The 23,624-nt window shown below is 53.4% G+C and overlaps 1 protein-coding gene across 2 annotated transcripts in view; it reads right to left on the bottom strand.

Moving 5' to 3' along the window:
* PLXNA4 (plexin A4) overlaps window positions 1-23,624 on the bottom strand; it is a 667,362-nt gene that overhangs the window by 63,176 nt on the left and 580,562 nt on the right. For both annotated transcript variants that reach the window (XM_030574789.1, XM_030574885.1), the window contains exons 20-24: window positions 21,194-21,428; window positions 17,821-17,963; window positions 11,427-11,695; window positions 6,649-6,715; window positions 4,152-4,298 (exon numbers count right to left, since the gene is read on the bottom strand). In XM_030574789.1, coding sequence (XP_030430649.1) covers window positions 4,152-4,298; window positions 6,649-6,715; window positions 11,427-11,695; window positions 17,821-17,963; window positions 21,194-21,428 — 861 coding nt within the window. The remainder of the gene's footprint in view (window positions 1-4,151; window positions 4,299-6,648; window positions 6,716-11,426; window positions 11,696-17,820; window positions 17,964-21,193; window positions 21,429-23,624) is intronic.

A 23,624-nucleotide genomic window follows, 5' to 3' on the forward strand; every position in this document is an offset into this window, starting at 1 on the left:
AGAGCAAACCGCGGCGAAGCTGGTCTCCTTCCCCGGTTTGCTCTCGCGTTCCCCGAACCTCCGTGCAAGCAGGTCTCCTTCCCTGCGGTTTGCAGGGGGGTTCGGGGAACGTGAGAGCAAACCGCGGCGAAGCTGGTCTCCTTCCCCGGTTTGCTCTCGCGTTCCCTGAACCTCCGTGCAAGCAGGTCTCCTTCTCTGCGGTTTGCAGGGGGGTTCGGGGAACGCGAGAGCAAACCGCGGCGAAGCTGGTCTCCTTCCCCGGTTTGCTCTCGCGTTCCCCGAACCCCCCTTGAAGCCGCCCAACAGCGCTGCACTATGGCCACATCTAACACCACTTGCAGCGCTGGTTGCTGTAAGTGTGGCCACTCTGCAGCGCTGGCCCTATACAGCTGTACTAATACAGCTGTAACAACCAGCGCTGCAAAATTTTAGATGTAGACATACCCTCACTTAATCACTTCCCTGTCACTGCAGGGACCTTAGGCACCTGGTGCACCTTGGTCCCTCTTATTCTCTGCCTGTGGCACATCATAGTTTAATCTCCTGTAGGCTGTAATACTTTGGTCTCATTTTGGTTGCTGGGGGTGGTGTTGATGGCCTGTCATACACAAGAGGTTAAACTACAGGATCTGGTGGGTCCTTCTGGCCTTGAACTCTAGGACTCCGTGACATCATTTTCTAGATAGACCGGCAGGACTTTGCTGCCAGGGATGGGCAACCTGGTTTGGAGCTGAACCAGCCCCAAGAAGTGTAACCTAGTCAGCAAAGTACATGGGTGAGGTTCAGAAATTCCCGACGGCAATACTTACTCCCTAAATTGCTTCACTTCTCCTGATTCTGTTCTCAGTAATCATTTAAAAAAGATATGAATAATAAAACATTGTATATAAAAAACCTCATCCTTTCCAAACCCTAGACTGGCACCTCATGGCCAATTGCTACAAACAGCCATTTCCAAGTGTCATGTACCAGGGACCCCAGGCATGTTAGGTGGATTAAGATTATATAGCCACACCCTGGCACATGCCAAACCCCGTGATTGCTATCCAGACATAGTGCAAAACTCTTCAGAGGGGACCAGCTGACTTAGAGAGGGGAGGGATCGGGATTTGCTTCAATGGCATTTCTATTACGTTAACAGAAATCTAAAGCAGTTCTTCCTTTGTTTTATTTTTTAAAACAACCCAGCTGAAACAAGAGAGAGACCAAAAGGAAGGAAAGCCTCATTCGTATTCTGCTGCTTTTTAATCTCCATCGCCTGAGCTGATCTCTGTAAATCACTAAGATTCCTATCGGGATATATTTGCCATGAGATGTAAGAGGGAAAGCTGATTAACATCAAACAACACACAAGTGAATGGAAGAGAGCTTTGTTCAGGCTGATGCATAATTACTACCCCGTTTTTATATCCACCAGCCTTAAAGGATTGGAGGGATTTCCTTGGTGGAAAGAATTCCTCTGTCAATCTGGGTCTATATTTTTCTCTCCCTTGCTGTGTTTCTCAAAGTGAGATCTGGGCCCCATGACACTAGGTGCGGACAAGCACGTAGGGAGACAGTCCCTGCCCTAACAGCTTACAATCTAAACAGGCAAGACAGACAAAGAGCAGGGAAACGGAAGAATTATTATTTTATACACATGCAGTGGAGGCACAGACAGATTAAGGGACTGGGCCATGGCCACGCATCGAGTTGAGGCCTGACCCTGCACTCTCCTGAGTTTCTGCACAAGTTCTGGACCACAAGAACATCCTTCCCCTTATCTCACACTCCTCACCTCATTAGCAAAGCAATTAATCTCTCTCTCTTTCCTATTCGCTCCCCCTCTCTTTTTCCCAACCCCTTTTCTCTGAACATCCAAGGGTAGCTTGAGGAGTTGGGGTGAGTTTCCCCTTGCATTCCCGCTTCACTTGGGGTGCACACACAGGGAAATATCAAGTGGAGTAGGGAGGTGGTATTAACTTTGTATACAGCACTAGAGACAACATTATTGGAGTCCTGGTTTTGATTCCCATACTTCAAAAAGGGTGAAGACCAATTGGAAAAGGTTCAGAAAAGAGACATGAGAACGATTTGCGGTCTGGAAAACTAGAAAACCTGATTTCTAGTGGAGAGACATAAGAAGTTGAGTCTACTTAATTTATCCAAGAGAAGGTCAAGGGAGGACTTGGTCCTGGTCTGCAAGTACCTACCTAGGGACATTCTCCATCACTTGAAGTCTTTACATCAAGACTGGAAAAAAGAGATGCTCTGACTCATGTCATGGGCTTGATGCAGGAACTGTGGCTCAGATTTTCCCTGGCCTGTGGTTTGTAGGCAGTCAGGTTGGACGAGGCCTTAGAGGCTATACATTTTAGACTGATGTGGGGGAGTTCTGTGGTTTGCTTGAGGGGGAAAGTCTGGCTTTCCTTTAGAGAAGCTATGATAGATCTTTACACTGAGTTTCTGTAATGCAAACCTTGGTGCAAAATGCCTCAGCAGAGTAAATGGAAAGTGACTTTTCATGTGGAATACCTTTAAGAGTAGATGTGAAGGATGCTTCTGGGAGGAAGGGGTCACAATATTGAGATGCTGCGTGAACCGGTTCTAGAACAGGATGGTTTTTGTAGAAGCTAGGGATGAAAAAGACCTACTAGCTCATCCAGTCTATCTCAACACTGGCCAAAGCAGGGTCATTCTCTCTGCTTTCTCTAATGTAAAGCAATGCGGCTTGTCCCACATTCCTTGGGAGACTGTTCCACAGGTGAATAGGTCCTCCAGTCAGTAAGTTATACTTGATATGCAGCCTCAGTATTCCCCACTCCATTTCATCCTGTTTATCCTAGTTAGGCACCGACATAGAACAGTCACTGTTAAAAGCCAACACCTGGCCACAGTTAACAGCACTGTGAAGCTACTGTAGTATTACACTCAGAATAGGAAATCAACTGCAGTAAGGGATATAAACCCTCAGGCTTCCGGGCATAACCCAATCATTCTTAGAGGTCAGGAAGAAACTCCCTTGGGAAAGGTAAATCCATAATTACCTTCTGTAGGGTTTTTGATACATTCCTCTGAAGCAGCTTGTACAGCCAATCTCAGAGACAGCATACTGGGCTAGATGGAATTTGGGTCTGATCCATTATGGCCATTCCAGTGGGTACGTCTGCGATCTGTGGCAATTCAGCGGGAGGTCCTTCGCTCCGAATGGGAGTGAGGGACCCTCCACCGAATTGCCGCCAAATCCTTGAAAGTGCCGCCCCACTCCCCAGTTGCTGCCCCAAGCACCTGCTTGATAAGCTGGTGCCTGGAGCCGGCCCTGGGTCAGAGTAGTAAAGAAGGAGGCCAGTGGAAGCTCAGAGGGAGGGGTGGAAGGCCCCCCAGAGGTTTGAGATGCCAGGGCAGTGCTGCAGTGGGTTCAGAGGCTCGTAGGAAGCTGTAAGCCTAGCTGTGGGGGATGGAGGGATATAGGCTGTTCCCCAGAGCGACAGAGTAATCCGCTCTCAGCCATTTGCTTCTCATGAACAATCTCTCCCCATCTCTCCCCTACCTCAGCATACACAGCCATGGTGAGACACAAAAAGCATATCATGAGCTCCGTTTGCAAGCTCATTCCGCGTGCTGTGAGCACAGGCCGCCCCGCAAGCCCAGGCCGCCCCATGGCGCTCTCTTGGCAGGAACCCAAGCATTGCGGTTAGGGGATGGCTGTTAGCGTAACATCGGCCTTTGTGGAGTTAGTGCCCAAAGAACGAGCCCATCGGACTAGCAGCAGATGCAGAGTTCCACTGGGGCTCAGTCAGCGTACATCACACTGAACCAGCATCAGTGCAGCCACTCACCCTGGCCTGGAGCCCAGATCTCATGCCCTCACTCGGCATCACAAATGGTCCCCTCATGGTCTGTCTCCTCCCGCCTTGTTCCCTTTATTCTCTTCACACACACACGGCCCTGTATGAATCTCAGCCAGGCCCACACACGACCTGCCAGCTCTCCCTGCACACCGTGCCTCCCAAGCCCTGCCTGAGGAGACGTTGGTCCAGCAAGGCTGTATCCTTCCGGCAGCATAAACGGCAATTGTCCAAGCTGGCAGCAGCCGGCCGCTAACCCTTCCGGAAGACACTTTCCCCAGCAGATCCCGGGGCTCCTGTAGGCTCTGCTGCTCTAGCACTCACCAGTGTCTTGTAGTCAATCTGCTGCCGGATGAGCTTGTCCTCGCTCAGCGAATAGCGGGCTTCCCCGGTGATGGAGTCAATGGGGCCCTTTTCCATCTGCTGTTTGATGGCGCAGAAGAGGGAGAACAGCGGCTCACCAGCGCATTCCTGCATGGAGACATGAGGGAGGGAAACCAGGTGATGTCCGGTGCCACAGATCATTGGTTCCTACATGCCAGCTTCCAAGCACAAGCCCAGCCCTAAAGGGGGAACCGTCTCCTGCCGGGCTTTGGTACTGCACTGCTGGCACTTGGCCCAGGGTCATTCGAGCTCCCTCCTTCTCTGCTCCAGACAACTCTCTTCTTCTCTCCTTCCATTCCATTCCCCGTCCTCTCACCCCGTTCCCATTCATCCCCCCCACTCTCCTCCGACTGCTTCTCTCTCCCCGGCACATCCATCCATCCCCTTTGTCTTCCAATTTCATAATGCTCCTCCCTTCCCCTCCCTCCTCTCCACCTTCACTGCACTGCTTCCCCTCCCTCCCGCCCCTCCACCTTCCCGGCACTGCTTCCCCTCCCTCCCCTCTACCCTCCCTGCACTGCTTCCTCTCCTTCCCCTTCACCTTCACTGCACTGCTTCCCCCCACTCCCTTCTACCTTCCCTGCACTGCTGCCCCTCCGCTCCAGCAGTCTGTCCCAAATCAATGAGCTGGATCATTGTCCTTTGGCGTAAATCCTGGAGAAAACAAGTTAATAATCCGAAGCAAAGTGGCCCCTTTCTCAGCTCCTACACCTGTCTGCCACTTAATTAGCTTATCTGCCTGTCGCATATGGCTCCCATGTACCCGTCTAGTGCCCTTATCAGGCTGGTGTTTAGGCTAAGGCAGGAAGACAAGAAGCTGAGAGCAGGGAAATGTATCTTATAAAAGCAGAGCTTTAGTGAGTCACCTCATTTGAGCCGCTCTTTTCATCTGAAAATGGGAATCTGGTACTAGAAGCTACTGAAATTACTATCCAGGGACCTTCCAAATCTTCCTGCTAGGAGAGGTTGTGCCTTGGGGGCAGCTGGCTGGCTCAGGGGAATGGCACTGGGAGAGAGCCTTTTGCCCCCAGCTGGCCAGTTCCCATCCTGCTCAGGAGTGGCTGGAAGGACGAGGAATCTGACGTGTGCTGCTGGAAAGCTCAGGTCCATGTCTGAAGTTCAAGTGGGTTCTGTCTCTAGGGTGGTGGCCCAGGTGAGGCACAGTGGGCTCTCAGAAGGCAATATCATAATAAGCACCTCTGCTGGCAGTGTCAGCATGGGAACCAGGGCTACAATATCATCTCCTCCCTAAAAGCAGCAAAGAATCCTGTGGCACCTTATAGACTAACAGACGTTTTGGAGCATGAGCTTTCGTGGGTGAATACCCACTTCGTCAGATGCATGCATCTGCGAAGTGGGTATCCTCATGCATCTGAGGAAGTGGGTATTCACCCACGAAAGCTCATGCTCCAAAACGTCTGTTAGTTTATAAGGTGCCACAGGATACTTTGCTGCTTTTACAGATCCAGACTAACATGGCTACCCCTCTGATACTCATCTCCTCCCTAGTGAATTCAGTGCTTGTGTCTTGCACACAGAACGCCTTTACCACCCACAGAACACGCAACCTTCCACTGCATCCTACTCGAGAGGAAACCCTATTAGGGGTGGGTCTGAAATTCATACTCCGTGGCCCTCTCGTTCCTGCCAATTCTGCAGGCGAGGGTGCCAATGCCATGGAAAGAGAACCAGACTGAGAACCGCCAACTCCTCCCACCTAGACTAGCTGTCAGGAACGGCTTTCTGTCTGTGCTGGAAGGAGAGGTTCCAGGCTATCACGGATGCAGCACGCTCCCCTCCTGACCTTTGGAAGGGTCTAAGCCCAGGGTGAAGAAGTTCTGGTGAGGAGCCTGGTATGAGAGTTACCAAACAAACCATGACGGCTGCTCTTTGGCCCAGATTAAGGCAAAGTACCGAGACAGACAATCTTCTGCTGCTTTTGAAAACCAGGATAAGGTAAGGCCTTCTCGTCACCAGCCACTGGACCCAGAAGGTCCCACCAGTGAGGATAAGGGTCTGGTAGGGTCAGAGCTGCACTTTGAACAGGCTGTGATAGAGCACAGCCTGAGCTTTCTGCTGCAATGTGCTCCTTCACCTGCTCACTGGGTCCCTGGCCTGGCAAAAACACCCCTCAGGAACCCATCTCTTGTATACTGTCGACAAAAACCTGCCAGCCAGCTGCTTTGGGCAGCATTCCCTCCTCCTGACCTCCTCTTGGTCTCACCTAGTTCTCACGCCTTCCTACTGCCCCTTTCTCGCAGCATTCAGGAATAATGGCCTTAGCCCATGACCCCTTTCCTTAAGCCTGGCCCTCCTTGCAGCAGGGTCTGTCCTTTCTCGTGTGTCTGGAAAGCACCCAGCACAGTCTGGCCACCCCCGCCACCAAATCTTCCATGAGTGATGTGGTCTAATGGCCAGGTTGGCCACCTCCTCTTACCTTGAGGAACTTGTACAGCAGGAAGGTGAACCAATTAGTGAGCATCTTCTCTGCCACAGACTCCGTCCTACAATCACCCCCGGAAGAAAAAGAAAATAGGAGATGGTTAGTCACGCTGATCAGACAGACCGAAGGAGCTTACTGCTAAGGGTAAGAGTTGTCTGAGCAGGTCAGGCGCCACACACAGGACAGCCCAAGGGTGGCAGCAGCTTGCCGTCCCCTTACTGAAGCAAACTACAGAGCATTGATTATTACTGGGATGAGCAAACCAGATCAGACTAAATCAAAAGCACCTGAAATATTTTCCCACCCACCATAATGACTGCAAATCTTTATTTGGAGGTTTGGAAAAGTCTGGATTAACTTCTCTCCCACCACACGCCATGCCCTGCACTTTCTGGCTTGGATTGAAACTGCCTGCATACTGTGTGAGATATCTGATGAAGTGGGCTTTAGCCCATGAAAGCTTATGCTCAGATAAATTTGCTAGTCTCTAAGGTGTCACAAGTACTCCTGTTCTTTTTGTGGGTACAGGCTAACACAGCTGCCACTCTGAAACCACACACACAAGGATACACTGGAAATGTCCACCCGGGAGGGCTACAGAGGCCAAGTGCCCCCCATGTGTAGCTCCAGGAAAGTCACTGTCTGGGTTGGCTGTAAGATTCTGGTTACCCATCAGGAAGAAGGAGAGTCTGTGAGACTTTGGGCAAGTCGCTTAGCTGCTCTGTGCTTCACTTCCCCAGCTGCACAACGGGCTCACCACACCACCCCGCCTCCTGGGGCCATTAAAGATTGTGAGGTGCTCAGACACTGCGGTGATGGGGGCCAAATAAATCCCTAAGATGGATCCAAACCAGTGGAGGAAATTCACCTGTCACTGAGTATCAGGGCAGCTGGATCTGTTGACTGAGTTGGGGAAGTTAAAAGCCCTCCTCAAAATTGTGGGACTCTTGCTCTGTTATGAGTTGATCCGTACTCAAGCAGAACCCACGCTGACTCCTCAGTGGGAGCTCTGCCTGGGGAGGGACTGAGCCAAAACCGCCACGCCAGACACCAGTTACACCGGCATGAACCCAGCATAACCCCAGCATGGTCAGTGACGCTCCTCTGGATCTCTTTGTGGTTCCTCTCTCACTATTGTTAGGACACGCGAGTTTGCTGAACCACCAGAATGCCCTTGTCTCTCTCGATGCCGCCTCTCTGCTCTTGGTGTTCCTCACTGCCCTGACTTAAAGACTTGTCGGCTTCCTTTGGTTTCTAGCTAGTTTTGCTTCCTGCTTTTCATGCACAAGCCACACGCGGTGGGTCTGGATGGCAACCATTGCAGGGGCGTGGGTTTGTATGTTCATTCCTGCATCTTTGTATTCTGGGAGCAGCCTCCATTCAGTCCAGAGCCTCACTGTACTAAATGCTGCGCAAACAGTCATTAAAGGTCCCGCTTCCCTGAAGAGCCTGTTTTCGATTGAACACTGTTCCCTTTAGAATGTCTCCATTCCCACGGATACCTCTCACCCGGTCCGGGGGTGGTGAAAGCAGACCCGAAATTCCAGGCCCTGTCTGACAGGACCATGCCCCTTTTAAAATTAAACGCTGCCTGTACTATGCAGCCCAGTGAGCTGACAACAAGCCTTGCCAGCCTCAGAGTCTAGTTTGGGAACTCCCTGGTGCCTTTTCTGTATTTCCTTTCCAGCCGCTTCTGGCTGCCCAGGTGGTGTGTATGCAGATTTCCCCCTTTCGAATCAGCCTGATTCGCCCACCCACTTCATTCAGAGATTGCCACTAGCCTGTCACTTGGTTGCTGTGTCCCACATGGCCCATGATCAGAAAGTGTTACGCAGCCTGGTGCTCACATGACCTGTGTTCATGGCACAGCCTGATGCCCGCTGCTCACTGAGGTTCACACGATCTGCTGCTGTAGCACAAAGATGGCCTGATACTCGCAGTGCATCCTGTGGCCTGGTGTTTCGCAAGTGTCATGCAGCTCACAGCTCGTGGCATGGCACAGTGCCCACCCTGCACCACATGGCCCGATGGTGCAGCGTGCTGTGAACCCTGGGGCAGTGCCCATTCTGAATTATATGGCCCAGCCCTGAAGCCTCATGCTCACTGCATGTCACAAATCCAGTTCCACATCGAGACAGAAAACCGAATGCCCTGTTGGCCCTGCCAGCTCTGGGGACCCTGATACCTCCTTATTCAGTTATGGATCTAGCATCCTCAGGACTGTCACAGAGATGCTGCAATGGGATTTAACCAGCTAGCACCAGATGGGAAACCCTCTCCAACCGTCTCCTTCCTCCCAGCAGACATGCTGACCCAGACCATGCAGGGAGGGATTCGGGCTCCGCAAATGAGTGAGATTGCTGCTTGCATGCTCCATGGTGCAGAAGGAGTTAAGCATGAAGCAGCCTAGCCCCCATCATGGCCTAGCAACAACCTCATTCACATTCCAAAGTAGAAAGCCGCCTGGGGGCTTTCGTGTTCCCTTGTAAGATCAGAGGGTTCTGTTCCAGCGCTGCCCAGCGGGGGACCTCTATTTCAGGAGAACAAGCACCTCGCTGACCTCTGCCAGTGTGCTCCCGCCTTGCACTCAGGTGGCAGCTTCTGCGCAAGTTCCAGGGGACTCGTGCAGTTTGTCAGGAGGAGGATGGGGCAGAGAGAACAGGTGGAGGGAGAGGACAAGGGGGGTTGGGCAGAAAGGGAACAGTGTCCGGAGTGGAGGAGGAGAATGGGGGAAGAAAAAAGAAGCAGAGACAAAGGGAGGAGAGGGAAGGAGGAGTGGAGGAAAAGAGAGGGCGGCTGGAGGCGAGAGCAGGAGATGCAAAGATACCAGAGACGCCTCCGGGAGGCGAATGGCTGGTGGGAATTTTGCCAGCAAGGCCGTAAGCCTAGAATTATGACAGCGGGTAGTTACTTTACAAGAGTGAAACAAAATAAAAGCAAGAGCCGCTTTGTGCTCCTGGCTCCCTACTCAGCAGCCTCAAACGCTGAGAGATGGCTGCACTTGCTCTCTGTTCCACTGATACTGCTCAATGGGCTGCATGCCACATAGCGCCCTTCCTCGCAGACGGCACCAAGCGTTCCTCCGCCAGAGCCACTCGCTCCGTTGTTAACAGCACGGCCAAATTATACGGAGGCCCAATTTCTGCTCAGCTTATCCTGGTGTAATTCCACTGAGGCCAGTGGGGGGACTGGGGATTTACATCAGTTTCATTGAGAGCAGAGAGAGACCTGGAACGTCTGGTGTGCACAGGGAAAATCAAGCAGGGTCAGATGGGTGACCCATTCCATTGTGCAAAGGTACTGATGGGGACTAGCTGGGAGGGACATGCCCTGGCAAAAGGGATGAGCATTAGCTGAAGACAGCACAGTAGATTTATTACTAGAGGACTTCCATGCACTGGTGTTTTAAATGAGACCCTTCAACTCCAGCAGGAGCCAGCCCAGCCTTCTGCCCCAGCTCAGTCACTTTGATTTGATCAGTCTACTCCGCTTCCTGATTTCAGATAGAGGCAGAAACACTGTGGGTGCAGTGGTTTCTGCTTGGATCATACCCAACATACCCTCCTTGAGAGCTCCTAACAGACCCACGCCCCCCTGGGACTTCACAGTCACCACTATACTGCTCATTGGTGTCACTCAGGACTTGGTAGCCACAGTGTCACGGAGTGTGGGGGAGTCCGGCCCTGCACCCCTCTTCCTGGGACCCACAGTGACCCTCAGCCAGCCAGTAAAACAGAAGGTTTATTGGACAACAGGAACACAGGTTACAGCAGAGCTTGCAGGCACAGTCAGGACCCCTCCACCGAGTCCTTCTGGGCTTTCAGGGTGCTTGGATCCTAGCTAGGATACCCTGAATTCCGCCCACACAGCCCCAAGCCCAAACTCAAACTGCTTCCCTCCTGCCACTCCCTTCCTTTGTCCCCTTCCCGGGCAAAGGTGTTGACCTTTCCCCTCCCTTACCTAGCTCAGGTTACAGGCTCTGGCATCGTCCATCCCCTAAAGTCCTCCCCTGCTCTCCCACTCCCCACACAGACAGTCCCTACTCCATCACACACAGCAGGGATAGAATTTGCATCCCGGTGCTCCTAAAGACAGTGCTTGAATGGAGATGCAGTCCCTATCACTGGAGCTGAAGGAGACTCTCCATTTGCTCATATTGGAACAGGGACTGTGACACACAGCTGAGCAGTTCTGGTGCCATCCAGTAGTGGGCAGTGGTGCACATACACTAACCTAGTGGTTGTCAAACATCTGGCTCATGGGTGGTGTATTTATATGGCCTGCATAACGTACTTAGATTATCAGGCTTTCATTTAAAAAAAAATAAAGTCAGTTTCTACCTATTGTGGCTTCAGAAACAACCTTCTAGATGTGACCTTCTAGATTTTTTTCCAGAGATTACAGATTGAAAACTTGTCTGTAAGCAAAAAACAAAGAAACAAGAACAACCTATCCCTCCTGACACTGAATATAAGCGAAGCAGGAAGGACTGCCTGAGTCTGCAAGCAGCCTGAAAAAAGGACTTGGGGAACTGGAATGCTCCTGCCCCGGATCATCTGGTTGAACAATCGACTTTAGACCCCAATGGTGTCACCTCAGTGTCAACATTAACTATTTAATCACTGATTATTTTAGTGGCTGGAGAGGACCAAGAGTGGGAGCTGCTGCTGGGAAGGAAATTCAGGGAAGAGGAGAGTACCAAAGAGAGGAGGATGCTGCCAGTAGAGGGCAGCTGCATGCACACACTAGCCAGCAGCCGAATGGTGACTCACCTCCTCAGCAGCAGCTTAGGGTGGTTTTTGCTCTCCAAGTTCTTGTCAATGAGGTCAGCCAGGAGCTGCTTGAGGACATCCGTGGCATACTCCAGCTTGCTCTGCAGCACGGTCATGATGAGCGAGGCCACGTTGCCACGGTCCCGCATGGAGAAGCTGCGCTGGGACTCCAGAGTGCGGATGAAGGACAGCAGGAACACCTTGTTGTTGATGAGTTGGGCGAAGAGCTTCAAGCCCTTCTCTACCCGCTCCTGCCGATATCCAGGGACCTGTGAAAAAGAGAAAAATGGCTTCCTTCATATTCAAGCCACCATAGGCACTGACTCCATGGGTGCTCTGAGGCTCATGCATCCACAGAAAAAAATAGGGGGTGCTGAGCACTCACCAGCCACAGTGGTAGGGTAACCAGATGTCCCGATTTTATAGGGACAGTCCCGATTTTGGGGTCTTCTTCTCATATAGGCTCCTATTACCCCCCAACCTGTCCTGATTTTTCATACTTGCTGTGTAGTCACCCTACACAGTGGTTCCGGCCCCTTGGGCTGCCCGCTGATCAGCTGTTTGATGGGCCCAGACGTGGCCAGGGGAGCATCAAGCAGCTGGCAGGAGGTACTGGCGGGACCTCGGGGAGGGGGCAGAGTGAGGGCAGGGCCTCAGGGCAGAGCAGGGGGCGGAGCATCCCTGGGGAAACAAAAAGTCAATGTCTCTGAAAGCCACTAACTCTCCCCTGATTTCATGGCCTGATGAGGTCATGCTGCAACACTGCACACCATTGTAACGAGGGGCCAGGCCATGCCAGCTCCTACTAACCCACCCCACCCATGCACTCCACCCCATCGGCACTTGGCCCATGCCAACCATGACACCAAACACCCCTGTATTCACACCCTCCACACAAATCATCTTTGTACAAAATATGCCTGCCGAGGTATCATTTGAAAACTAACAACTCACTGATCATTAATATTCTTGCATAAGGTATGTACATGATGGATATTAAGGGTTGTGAATCTATGCTGGCATTATAACTGACGTCTGTGCCCAGGTCCACACTAGCGGGGGGGTCGACCTAAGATACGCAATTCAGCTACGTGAACAGCGTAGCTGAAGTCGGCGTATCTTAGGTCGCCTTACCTGGCCGCGAGGATGGCGGCGAGTCGACTGCTGCTGCTCCCCCATCGACTCCTCTTCCACCTCTCGTGAGTTGGAGTTCCGGAGTCGATGGGGAGCGCAATCGGGGATCGATTTTATTGCGTCTACACTAGTGAAGACCTGCCCTGTGTGAACCAGCTATGTCAGGGGGAGTTGTTATCCTAAATAAAGGAAGGTGTGTTTACCTCTGTTTACATCTAACCAGTGAACAGACCCATCAAGTTAACGTGGGGTGGAGGCAAACCGCACACATACAAGTAGGGGAGGAAACAGGATGGAGTGTACATCCAGTAAGAGAGAGGAGCTGGGGTTGGGTTTTACTTTTCAGAAGACTCAATTTCAAAGGTTTCCTCATCTATAAAGACAGGGGGGTTGAACTGTAAGTGATAAGCAACTGAATCAGCTGATTGTGTACAATATTACTGTATTGTACAAGTATCAGAGTGAGGCCTTTTCTGAAAGCTAATGACGCACAATGATTAATGCCACGTGAAATGTCTGTATTAACACTACGTAAGGAATTATGGACACTCATTGATATTAGGCTGTACATTCTACTCATACAGGAGGGGATGTCACAGCTCTCTACCTGTCTCCTACATACATTAAGCATGGCAGAATTAGAAACAATGGAAGCCCCATTTACACAGGGGGGATGGGAAGCCCATGGGAAGGGAAGAACAGCATGAGATCATCTTGCCTCCTGAAACAAAGTCATTTAACTTTGGAAGATATAAGCAAGGGCAGACACCATCTTTGGCATCCATCACTAGGCAGACAGAAGATGGTAGGGCTCTTGCAAGCTGAGAAAGGAGAGTCCTTCAACCAAAGGGGGTTGAAGTCTCTGGAACGGAACATAGGTGAGAATCCTACTTAGGCAAAGATCTTTCACCTAAGAAGACAAGGGAAGCCAATACCTTGTACTTCTGTGGAAGGTCCAGACTGAGGGAGTTAGCCATGGCTGGGAAGAAGAATGACTGATGAGAGAAACCACCTGTAACAAAGCCCGTATCTTGCTAGATTAAATCTTAGACTTTTAAAAGCATATTTTCTTTTGTTTTATTTGTCACTCTTTCTCCTTTCATTCCTCACACATGAATTCACTTCATCCTATATACATTTTGTTAACAAATTCATTTCATTTCTACCAACAACCCACTCTATGCTGTGTTTAAACCGGAGGGGGGATTTACCTGCGTTAAATTAATAAGTTGTGATGTCCTTTCCTGCAGCAGCCCCTGCTACTCCGGTTCACACCAACGGAGCTCCTCCAGCCTTCCCCTTTGCATGCATTGTTTGCAATCCAGCCCCCACTCCAGCTCACCAACCCACCTCAATCCTCACCTATTGCAATGACTATTCCAATCCTGCCCCCGTCCAAGAGCTCTGCCAGTGCCCCCCCCAGCTGATTTGCAGCCCCTCCCCCCCATGTAATTCCATTCCTGGGTTCCTGCACGCAGCTCAACCGATAAACCTAAAACCAGATGACCTGCATAACCCCTGCTAGTCTAGGCCTGGTGCACGTTCCTGTATGGAGCCATGCCGAGCTGCATTTTCCATTCCACACCCCATGCCACGGTCCAGGCCCGGGGACTAGACAAAGGCCCCAGGCTCATTTCCACACATCAACTGAATCCTGAATGGCAGCTTCCCAGGAGCTGCCTTCGCTCCTGGGACAGCTGTCCTGCCAGGCGCCTGGCTGCGGGATGGAGCATCAGTGCTGCTGTGCAGACTGATAGATGGACTGAGGGTTCAGCTTTGATGCTTCCAGATTTTGTGTTTAACTGCCTCACTCCTTTAGAAGGGTCAATTTTTTCCCAGAAATTACAGATTGCAAACTTGTCTGTAAGCAAAAAATGGAACAAACAAGTACAACCCATCACCCCTGCCAGCGAGGACATAATTAGCCCTAACTCGTGTGCTTGCATGTTTAATACTGGCTAATCCCATGGAAATTTTGGAGCAGCATAAAGTTTATTTCAGCTGTGTCTGGAAGTAATTAATTAGTTAAAAAGGTGGGAATGAGAACCTGCTCTGAATAGGCCCCGTGCTGGGGCTTTTTCCCAACTGGTACCTTCATCAAGCTGGCAAGGCATGGGGTGTGTTTGTTTCATACACTTTAACTGTTTATTGGCGCTAGAAAGAAGGTAGCAGACAGGGCTGGCTCCAGGCACCAGGGAAGCAAGCAGATGCTTTGGGCAGCCAACGGAGAGAGGCGGCACATCCGGCTCTTCAGAGGGAAGGACCTGCCACCGAATTGCCGTGGCAGCGGTAGAAGTACCAATCACGGCTTTTTGTTTTTTTCCGCCACGTGGGGTGGCAAAAGCACTGGAGCCGGCCCTGGTAGCAGAAAAGACCCTGCACTGGCTTCTTTAGCAAAGTAGATTGGCAGTGGAAGTGCTGCTGTCGCCTACGAGGTGGAAAAAATGTGCCTGGATTTGAATGATGGGGAAACAGAGCAAGAGGTCAAAGGGGTCAGAAGAAATGGTTTGATTTCTGAGCACTGGAAGGTTTGGTTGTCTGCAAGGCACTTGGGAAAAGCTCTCGCTCTCTGTGTACATGTGTATATGGGAGCATGCCTAAGTGCATTGGATAGGCCAATTTCTATTCTAGTCCATTGGTGTTTACTAGTGTAAATGAGGGCAGAATTTGGCCCTAGGTGTGCAAGCACCTTTGTGTGTGCACATGTGTGTGCAAATGCATTGTTTGGGGGAAACTGTTTATTCAATAAAACCAAATGAGGAGAGCTTGGAGAGAGCAGGACAAGGCCCAGGGTACGTCTGTGCTCCGGGTACGTGGCTGTCACACACTCACCAATAGAAAACCACTGGGCCACTGGTTACCACAAAGTAGCATCCGAGCTGCTTCACTGCTTCCCTTTCCTTACTGGGGTGCGAGAAACAACTGGCCTCCCTGATAGCCCTCCCGGGAAGATGCTGGCAAATAAGGAAGCTTGACAGGTCACTGCTCTATGCAAGCGTGTTCCTCTAGCGTTAGCTGAATTTCAGCCCCCATGAAGAGGAGTGAGAGCACCAGCTACATCCAATGACTCCACAGTCCAGGGTAGAGCCTGTGCCAGCTTCCCCTATGCAGCTCTGCCAATGCACCTCCATCCTGGCCTCAGGCGTTCCCTTTTAGCCCATTCCTGGGCTTCTCCAGCACACAGAGCCTGCCAAGATTGACAGGGAGCTCTGCCAACGCCTCCCTCAGGCTTGGCTTGCAGCACGCTCAACTATCCCAGCCCAGGTCTCCCTGAAGCAGAGCTTGGCTGCTGCGCCAAACTCTGACATGGTTTCTGCAATGTGGACAGCTGCTCATTTGGGACTAGTACAAGGCTCACAACACTCACTCCCACCAGTGATGTGCTGCACCGCACCAACCCACAACCCCTGCTCAGCCGCACGATAGGGAGGTTCCCTGGGCAGAAAAAGCCCAGGGAAACTGAGCTCCCTCCAAGCCCAGAGAGCATTTGAAGCTGCGCACTAATGTGGCTAGTTGGTTATCCCATCCCGAAGATCAATGCCGTTACAGAGCACGTTTTACATGTTAACAAAATATCTTCTCTGGGGCTGCCAAATCTTTCTGAAAGTACTGCTGTGCGCATGGGCAGCGCAGGTATCCCAGGTGTGCCGCGCCCACGGGCCATGCAGACATCTCCAGTGAGCCGCGCCCACGGGCCGCGCAGACATCTCGGGTGCGCCGCGCCCACGGGCCGCACAGACATCTCGGGTGCGCCGCGCCCACGGGCCGCGCAGACATCTTGGGTGCGCTGCGCCCACGGGTCGTGCAGATGTCCCGGGTGTGCTGCGCCCATGGACAGCACAGAGGTCCAAAGGGCCACTGTGCCCATAGGCAGCACAGACGTCCCGGGTGTGCCACACCCACAGGCCGCGCAGACATCCCAGGTGTGCCGTGCCCACGGGCCGCGCAGACATCCCGGGTGTGCTGCGCTTATGGGCAGTGCAGACATCCCGGGTGTGCCGCGCCCACGGACTGTGCAGACCTCCCGGGTATGCCGCGCCCACGGACTGTGCAGACCTCCCAGGTATGCCGCGCCCACGGGCCGCGCAGACATCCCGGGTGTGCCACGCCCACATCCCGGGTGTGCCACGCTCACGGGCCGCGCAGACATCCCGGGTGTGCCGCGCCCACGGGCAGCGCAGACATCCCGGGTGTGCCGCGCCCACAGGCAGCGCAGACGTCCCAGGTGTGCCGCGCTCACGGGCCACGCAGACATTCCGGGTGTGCCGCGCTCACGGGCCGTGCAGACATCCCGGGTGTGCCACGCCCACATCCCGGGTGTGCCGCGCTCACGGGCCGCGCAGACATCCCGGGTGTGCCACGCCCACGGGCAGCGCAGACATCCCGGGTGTGCCGCGCCCACAGGCAGCGCAGACGTCCCAGGTGTGCCGCGCTCACGGGCCACGCAGACATTCCGGGTGTGCCGCACTCACAGGCAGCGCAGATGTCCCAGGTGTGCCGCGCCCACAGGCAGCACAGACGTCCCGGGTGTGCCGCGCCCACAGGCAGCACAGACGTCCCAAGGGCTACTGTGCTCATAGGCAGTGCAGATATCCCAGACGCACTGTGCCCATGGCAGCACAGACATCCTGGAAGACACCAGAGCCCTGGGTAGTGCAGAGGTTCCTGAGAAGGTGCAGTGCCCATGAGCAGTGCAGATGTCCTGCCTGGAGGGCTGCACAGACGTCCCGGGGGCCAGCGTGCACATGGGCAGTGCACTTGCCAGGGAATGCTGCAAAGCCATGGACGGGTATGTGGATCTGCCTGGGGCCCCATGTCTAGTGTCTGTTCAGCAAAGAACTCAAGAGCACACTCCAGCGGGAAGAGGACTCGATCTCATGAGGAAGTTAATGCAGTGGAGACAGGGAGACAAACAAACACACACACACACACACACACACACACATATACATCCTGGCACTCTTCAATATGGACGCACCACTCATCCCACCACTGGTGGAACGCTCCCTTTTTTCCGGTCTCCCCGCTGTGAGCCTGGCATCCAGGCTCATCCGGGAGACCCATTATTTCAGCTGTTGCAGAGCAGCCCCCCAGTGAGCTGATGTGGTGTCTTTATGCTGCATCAATACAGATTAGGCCATGTCACAAGGCAGCGACCTCGCGTGTGTCACTCAGTGTCATGGTGCCGTGACAGACAAAATGGGGAGGCAGGGGCTGAGTAGGCAGCTGGAGGGAGGAGATGGTCATTGTTCCTGCTTACCTCCAGATCCCGTAGGACAGGGTGGTCTTCAATGCCAGGGAAAAGCACTCTCATGGTGTAGGTGCGGTAATCAAGGAAGGGGATGCCAGCGCCATCCAAGTCGCTCGTCAGCTCGTGAATGTCTGTCTGAAGCTCTGCAAAAGCTGAGACAAAGAAACCAATCCCCAGTGAAGTGATGGTCCAGATCCACCCTGAACCTACCTGGAAGGAGGGCAGGCTAACACACCTGTATGGGTGTAACCAGGAGGGCCGCTCAGAGGATTCAGGGGGCCTGGGGCAAAGTAATTTCGGGGGCCCCTTCCATAAAAAAATTGCAATACTATAGAATATTATATTCTTGTGGGGGCCCCTGCGGGGCCCGGCACAAATTGCCCCACTTGCTCTCCCCCACAGGCAGCCCTGGGAAAAATAAACCTTCCGCATCTCGGCACAAGCCCAGTTTTGAGAAAACTTCTTTACAAGGTATCACTGGTTCTCAACATCGGCTAGTGCTAAAAGGCACTAAAGCTCATTAAAAGGGTTGGACAAATATTTTCCTTCAAAACTTTTTCTGGATCGAAAACTAGGGGTTTTTAAAGAGCAGTAAAAAAGCATGGACAATGTCTGCTTTCCTTCAAAATTTGTTGTGGTTTTTTTAATTGTAAAGCTGAAATTAGTCTGCCAAAACCTGAACATGGTTTGGGGTTTCAGAAGTGTGTGGCCAAATATTTGCTGCTAGCAATAAACAATAAAATAAACAATAAAAAAATTCTGCTTAAAAAAAATCCAAAACTTTTGAACCACCTCAGCTTATGATCAAATTCCTGAGCCCATCCAGTCAGAGCTTTTTCCAGGTTTCTCATACTCTGATGGCTTCCTTGACTCATATCTGTCTCTATAACTTTGGGTTCATTTAGCTTAGAACATAAGAACAGCCATACTAGGTCAAACCAAAAGTCCATCCAGCCCAGTATCCTGTCTACCGACAATGGCCAATACCAAGTTCCCCAGAGGGAGTAAACCTAACAGGCAGGGCTGGTGCTTCCATTGAGGCGAACTAGGCAATCGCCTAGGGCGCCAGGATTTTCGAGGGGCGGCATTTTGCCGGGGGGGGGCAGCAGGCGGCTCCAGTGGACCTGCCGCAGCCATTTCTTAGGAGGGTCCATTGGTCCGTGGCTCCGGTGGAGCTGCTGCAGGCATGGCTGTGGCAGCTCCATCGGAGCCGCGGACCAACAGACCCTCCGTAGAAATGGCTGCGGCAGCTCCACCAGAGCCGCAGGAGCGGTGCGCGGGGCAGCGAAATGGCCGTGCACCTAGGGTGCGAAAAACTCTAGCGCTGGTCCTGCTAACAGGTAATGATCAAGTGATCTCTCTCCTGCCATCCATCTCCACCCTCTGACAAACAGAGGCTAGGGACACCATTCCTTACCCATCCTGGCTAATAGCCATTAATGGATTTAACCTCCATGCATTTATCTGTTTCCTAGAGACTGGCTCCATGGGGTCCCTCACAAACTGGAGACTGTGGGTTTGTCTTTACTATAGCTTATGTCCATACTCCACGAACCAAGCATTTGAGCTTGTTCCAGAATCTGGGATGAAGCCTATGTTGTGAAAACTGAAACGCTCAAAATAGCACATGCATGTGAATGGACACAGGGTGCTAAAATTAAATTAACACAGGGGTTCTCAAACTGGGGGTCGGGACCCCTCAGGAGGTCACAAGGTTATTACTGGGGGTCACGAGCTGTCAGCCTCCACCTCAAACCCCGCTTTGCCTCCGGCATTTATAATAGTGTTAAATATATAAAAAAGTGTTTTTAATTTATAGGGCGAGGGGTCGCACTCAGAGGTTTGCTATGTGAAAGGGGTCAGCAGTATAAAAGTTTGAAAATCACTGAATTAACCCCTCTGGAGCCTCAGGGAATGCCGGGGAAGGGGGGTCTCCCTTGGTAGGGTTGGGAAGGATATTGCTCTTCTCATGCGATCCCTCCCCCAGTGGCTAATTTTAAATGAAGATACCCTCCCCGGACATGAATCTCTCTATGGCACTGAAATTAAATATAGACTATAACTTGGCATTTGAGAAGTGAAAGGGATGGTAGCCCTAATGGAAAAGCTAACAGCTTGGCTCTTCTGCAAGCCTCAAACTGCTGAATGAGCTTTAGGGTAGGGAAGGCTGTGCCTCCCCAAACAGCCTGGCCCTGCCCCCATCCAACCCCCACCCACTTCCTGCCCCCCGACTGCCCGCCCCACCTCAGAATCCCTGACCCATCCTGCCCCTTGTCTCCTCACCGTCCCTCAGAGACCCCACCCCCCAATACCACCCCAGGACCCCACCCCTCTGTTCCCTGTTTCCTGACCGCCCCCCCAGCCTCTGCCCTCTTCCTGTGCCCTGACTGTCCCTGGGACTTCCTGCCCCTTAGCCAACCGCCCAGCCCCAGTCCCTTACCCCCAGCTCCCCCACTCATCCGGAGCCTCAGCCCATCCAGGAGTGTCCTGGACAGCTGCAGCGTGGCTCCGGCGGAGCCTGAGCTTCTCCCTGCTCAGAGCCACGTGGTAAGGGGAGCGGGGTTGCGAGCTTTGGGCGGAGCGGAGGGAGCTGAGCTCAGCCTGGAGCTCACAGTCCTGCCCCCTTACCACGTGGCTCTGAGCGGGGCGGAGCTCAGGGGCCTCGCCGGAGCCACACTGGAGCTGTCCCAGGAAGCTCCTGGATGGGCTGAGGGTCCAGGTAAGGTGCGGAGATGGGGTCAGATCGGGCTGGGGCCGGGGAGGGAGCCTCAGCCATTCTCTTGGGGGCCCCTGCGGAGCCCAGGGCCTGGGGCAAATTGCTCCACTTGCCGCCCCCCCCCCCCCCGCCCGTGCGACCCTGGTAACCACTGATGGGGGAGGAGGAGGATGTGCAGATGGAGAGATAGGTGGGGAAGGAACAGGCTGCACTTGCTCACCTACCAGCCTCTGCCCATGACCTAATGCCAGACAAAGAGTCCGTCTAGACAGAGCCCCACTCTCATTTAGGAAACACAGTTTTAACAGGGCTCTAGCAAAGCCCGTTCTTATCACCATTTGTCCAGCCCGGGTGGATGGAGCCAAACCATGTCAGAACCAGAGATAGGCTTGACTGGGTCCGAATGCTCCTGAGCTCCAAGGATGACTGACTCCTGTACTGGATCCAGATTCAGTGGCTGAACCTTATCTTTTGAATGGACCCAGTTGGATCTTGGATCTAAATTAGCCAGAACTTTGGAGAAGGGTGATCCAAAGCCAGACCCGAACTTGGTGGATTGGGGTCCTCTAGCTAGAGCTGTGTTTTCACTGCAATCCTTCAGGGACCAAATATCTTCCTTTCAGCATGCCCTCTGCCAGGCCTGGGGGCCCCGCCTCTCCGTCGTACCTTCCTTGCATTCCAGTGCCACCCTGGACTCCAGGTTGTCCATCTGCATCTGCAGTCGCTTGAGGGTCAGGTCGCTCTCGCGGGACTTGCGCTTGTACGCAATCAGCACGGCCACGATGAAGATGATGAGCAGGCCACCAGCCACGGTAATGCTGACGATGGCCGGCAGGCTGAGTAGGCTGTCGGGAGAGATGTAAACCATCCCTGGGGAGAACTCCAATCCTCCCACTCGAGCCTACAGGGGAATTAGCAAACAGACACGTTACAAACACCAGCAAACAGGACCTCCCAGAGCCTGGCTACTCCTCTGAGGAACTCTAACCACCTCAACCTGCAGCAATAGCACCTAAGCCAATGACCTTCCCTGCTCTCCCAAGCTAAACAGTGTCTGAAGCACTCAGTGCTCGGATGGGAGACCGCTAACCCCAGAAAAGTGGTGCCAGAGACACAGGGAGGTGGCACACTTCCTTCTGACTAGATACTGAGTCCAGCATGGTGCTAGAGGCTGGCGTTAGCAGTAAAGTTCACGTGGCGTGTGATCTATAAACACCTTGTGCGAGCAGAATTATTAGTCCCAGTGTCCTGGCTGAACTGCAGCTTGGGTATGTTCTGTCGTCAGCTCCTGACCCTGTTGTGCTGTTCTGTTCTGCGCTGACCCCCACCCTGCCCCAGAATGTGCATCGGCCTCTCAGCTGCCTTCTGATGAGACAGCCCCAGTTACTGGGCAGGGTGCTAGAAAAAGCCAGCTGACATATCAAATCCCAGGGACAGTTTGCAGAGCTGGCGGGAAGAACAGTCTTCTACTGATTTGTAAAACTGAACAAACTGGATCCAGAAGCCATAGGGGACGAATAAACACAGAGCCCAGCATGTCTCCTGAGGGTAAACGTCCTCATCAGAGCCCCTGCTCCGTTACTCCAGGGTAATGCAGAGCAGGGCTAGGCCCTAAGGCGTTGCTTTGACCCCTTAGTGCCCTTGGCTATTGCTTGGAGCCAGCGCTGGAGCCAGAGCCATCCCTTGGGTACCCAGAAGTGACGGGTCAGTCCTGGAAGTGATGCATTCATCACTTCCACCCTGGGCCCCGCATCCCTGCTTGGAGCTCTAGGTGGCCTTCTAGGGGTCACTTCCTGGTTAGGAGATACCATGTAGCGGGCACCCCAACAGATTGTGCTGCTGACCCCCAGAGGTGTGCACCCTCGGATCACCTCTGAGACGGGGCTGGTGGGAGCCTGTGTGCTGTCAGAGCCTGCCCATAGCTCCAGACTGCAACCCTAGAGGGTTAGTTGTTAAATGCTGTTCCCAGTCATTTTTTACAGAGTGGCACACACTTGGACCTGGGCAGCGTTACCGCCTTGGGGTAGAGCCCCACGAGCAGTGGTGGCAGACAGGCAGCAGGGGAGGGGAAGGCAGCGTATGTCACTCTCATCCCCCGGAGCTTTGTCCAGGGCCTGTGCCCCAGTCAGCCTTGTCGCTGGGGTTAGCTGATCCTGCCTGAGCTCTTCTTCCCTGCCAGGCACAGCAGGCCCTGCCTGAGACGCTGGTTGCTGCTGGGGAGCACCCGGTGCCTTCCAGCAAAGCCTCGGCGCCAGGCTGGAGCCGCCCCACGCCACATGGCCCAGCTGCCCGGCAGCACCGACAGCCGCACCACCCAAGTCGTCCCCTGAAACTGGGATTGGGCAAGTGCTCTCAGCATGCGTCCTGGTCCCTTTCTAGCACAGTTCCCTCCATCTTAATATGAGCCTCCCACCCCCATATTCCCAGCCCCCACAACCATCCCCCCGTCCCAGTCAGGTGGCCAGCCTCATTCGCCCTGCCTGTTCTCAGCTGGCAGCCTGCTCCCTGGCCTGCCACCTCACTCATCTCTGCCCCATTTCACTCTCCATGGTGGGGGCACACAAGCCACCTCCCTGTGCTGCAGTGGGCGCCGACTGGCACTGGGAAGCTTGGGGGAGGGAGAAGGTGGGGCCAGGGGTGGCAGGTTATATGGGCTCGAGGTGCTCGAGCACCAGGAATATTCAAGGCTCAGGGCTGTGCTCCACCAATATTTGGAGCTGGGTTTCTCCCCTGGCCCTGCCTGGAGCGGGCCCTGGCCCTCCTTCCCCAGCTCAGAGCATCCTCCCCCCAGCCTCAGAGCTTCCCTGCCTGGAAAAAAAAAACAGCCAGTGCCTCTCTCCTTTGCTTGTGCTGCCGGCTACCTGCACTGCTTCTGCCTAAGGCTACAGAGATCAGTGGCCAGTCTGTTGGCGACCAGGGGGAGGAGGAGAGGGGAGGGGGGAGGAGGCATGCATGTGCTTGGGAGCTCTCTCTCCCACCTCCCCGGCACCCACCTGGAAGAGACGCCAAGGGGGGTTCCAGCCAGGAGACGGACATCTGGGGTGGACCTCACTCACCTGAGAGGCTGCTGGGGCTTCGGTGAGGTTTGACCCTGTGA

This window comes from Gopherus evgoodei, chromosome 1, assembly GCF_007399415.2.
Source record: "Gopherus evgoodei ecotype Sinaloan lineage chromosome 1, rGopEvg1_v1.p, whole genome shotgun sequence".
Classification (NCBI taxonomy): Eukaryota; Metazoa; Chordata; order Testudines; family Testudinidae; genus Gopherus; species Gopherus evgoodei.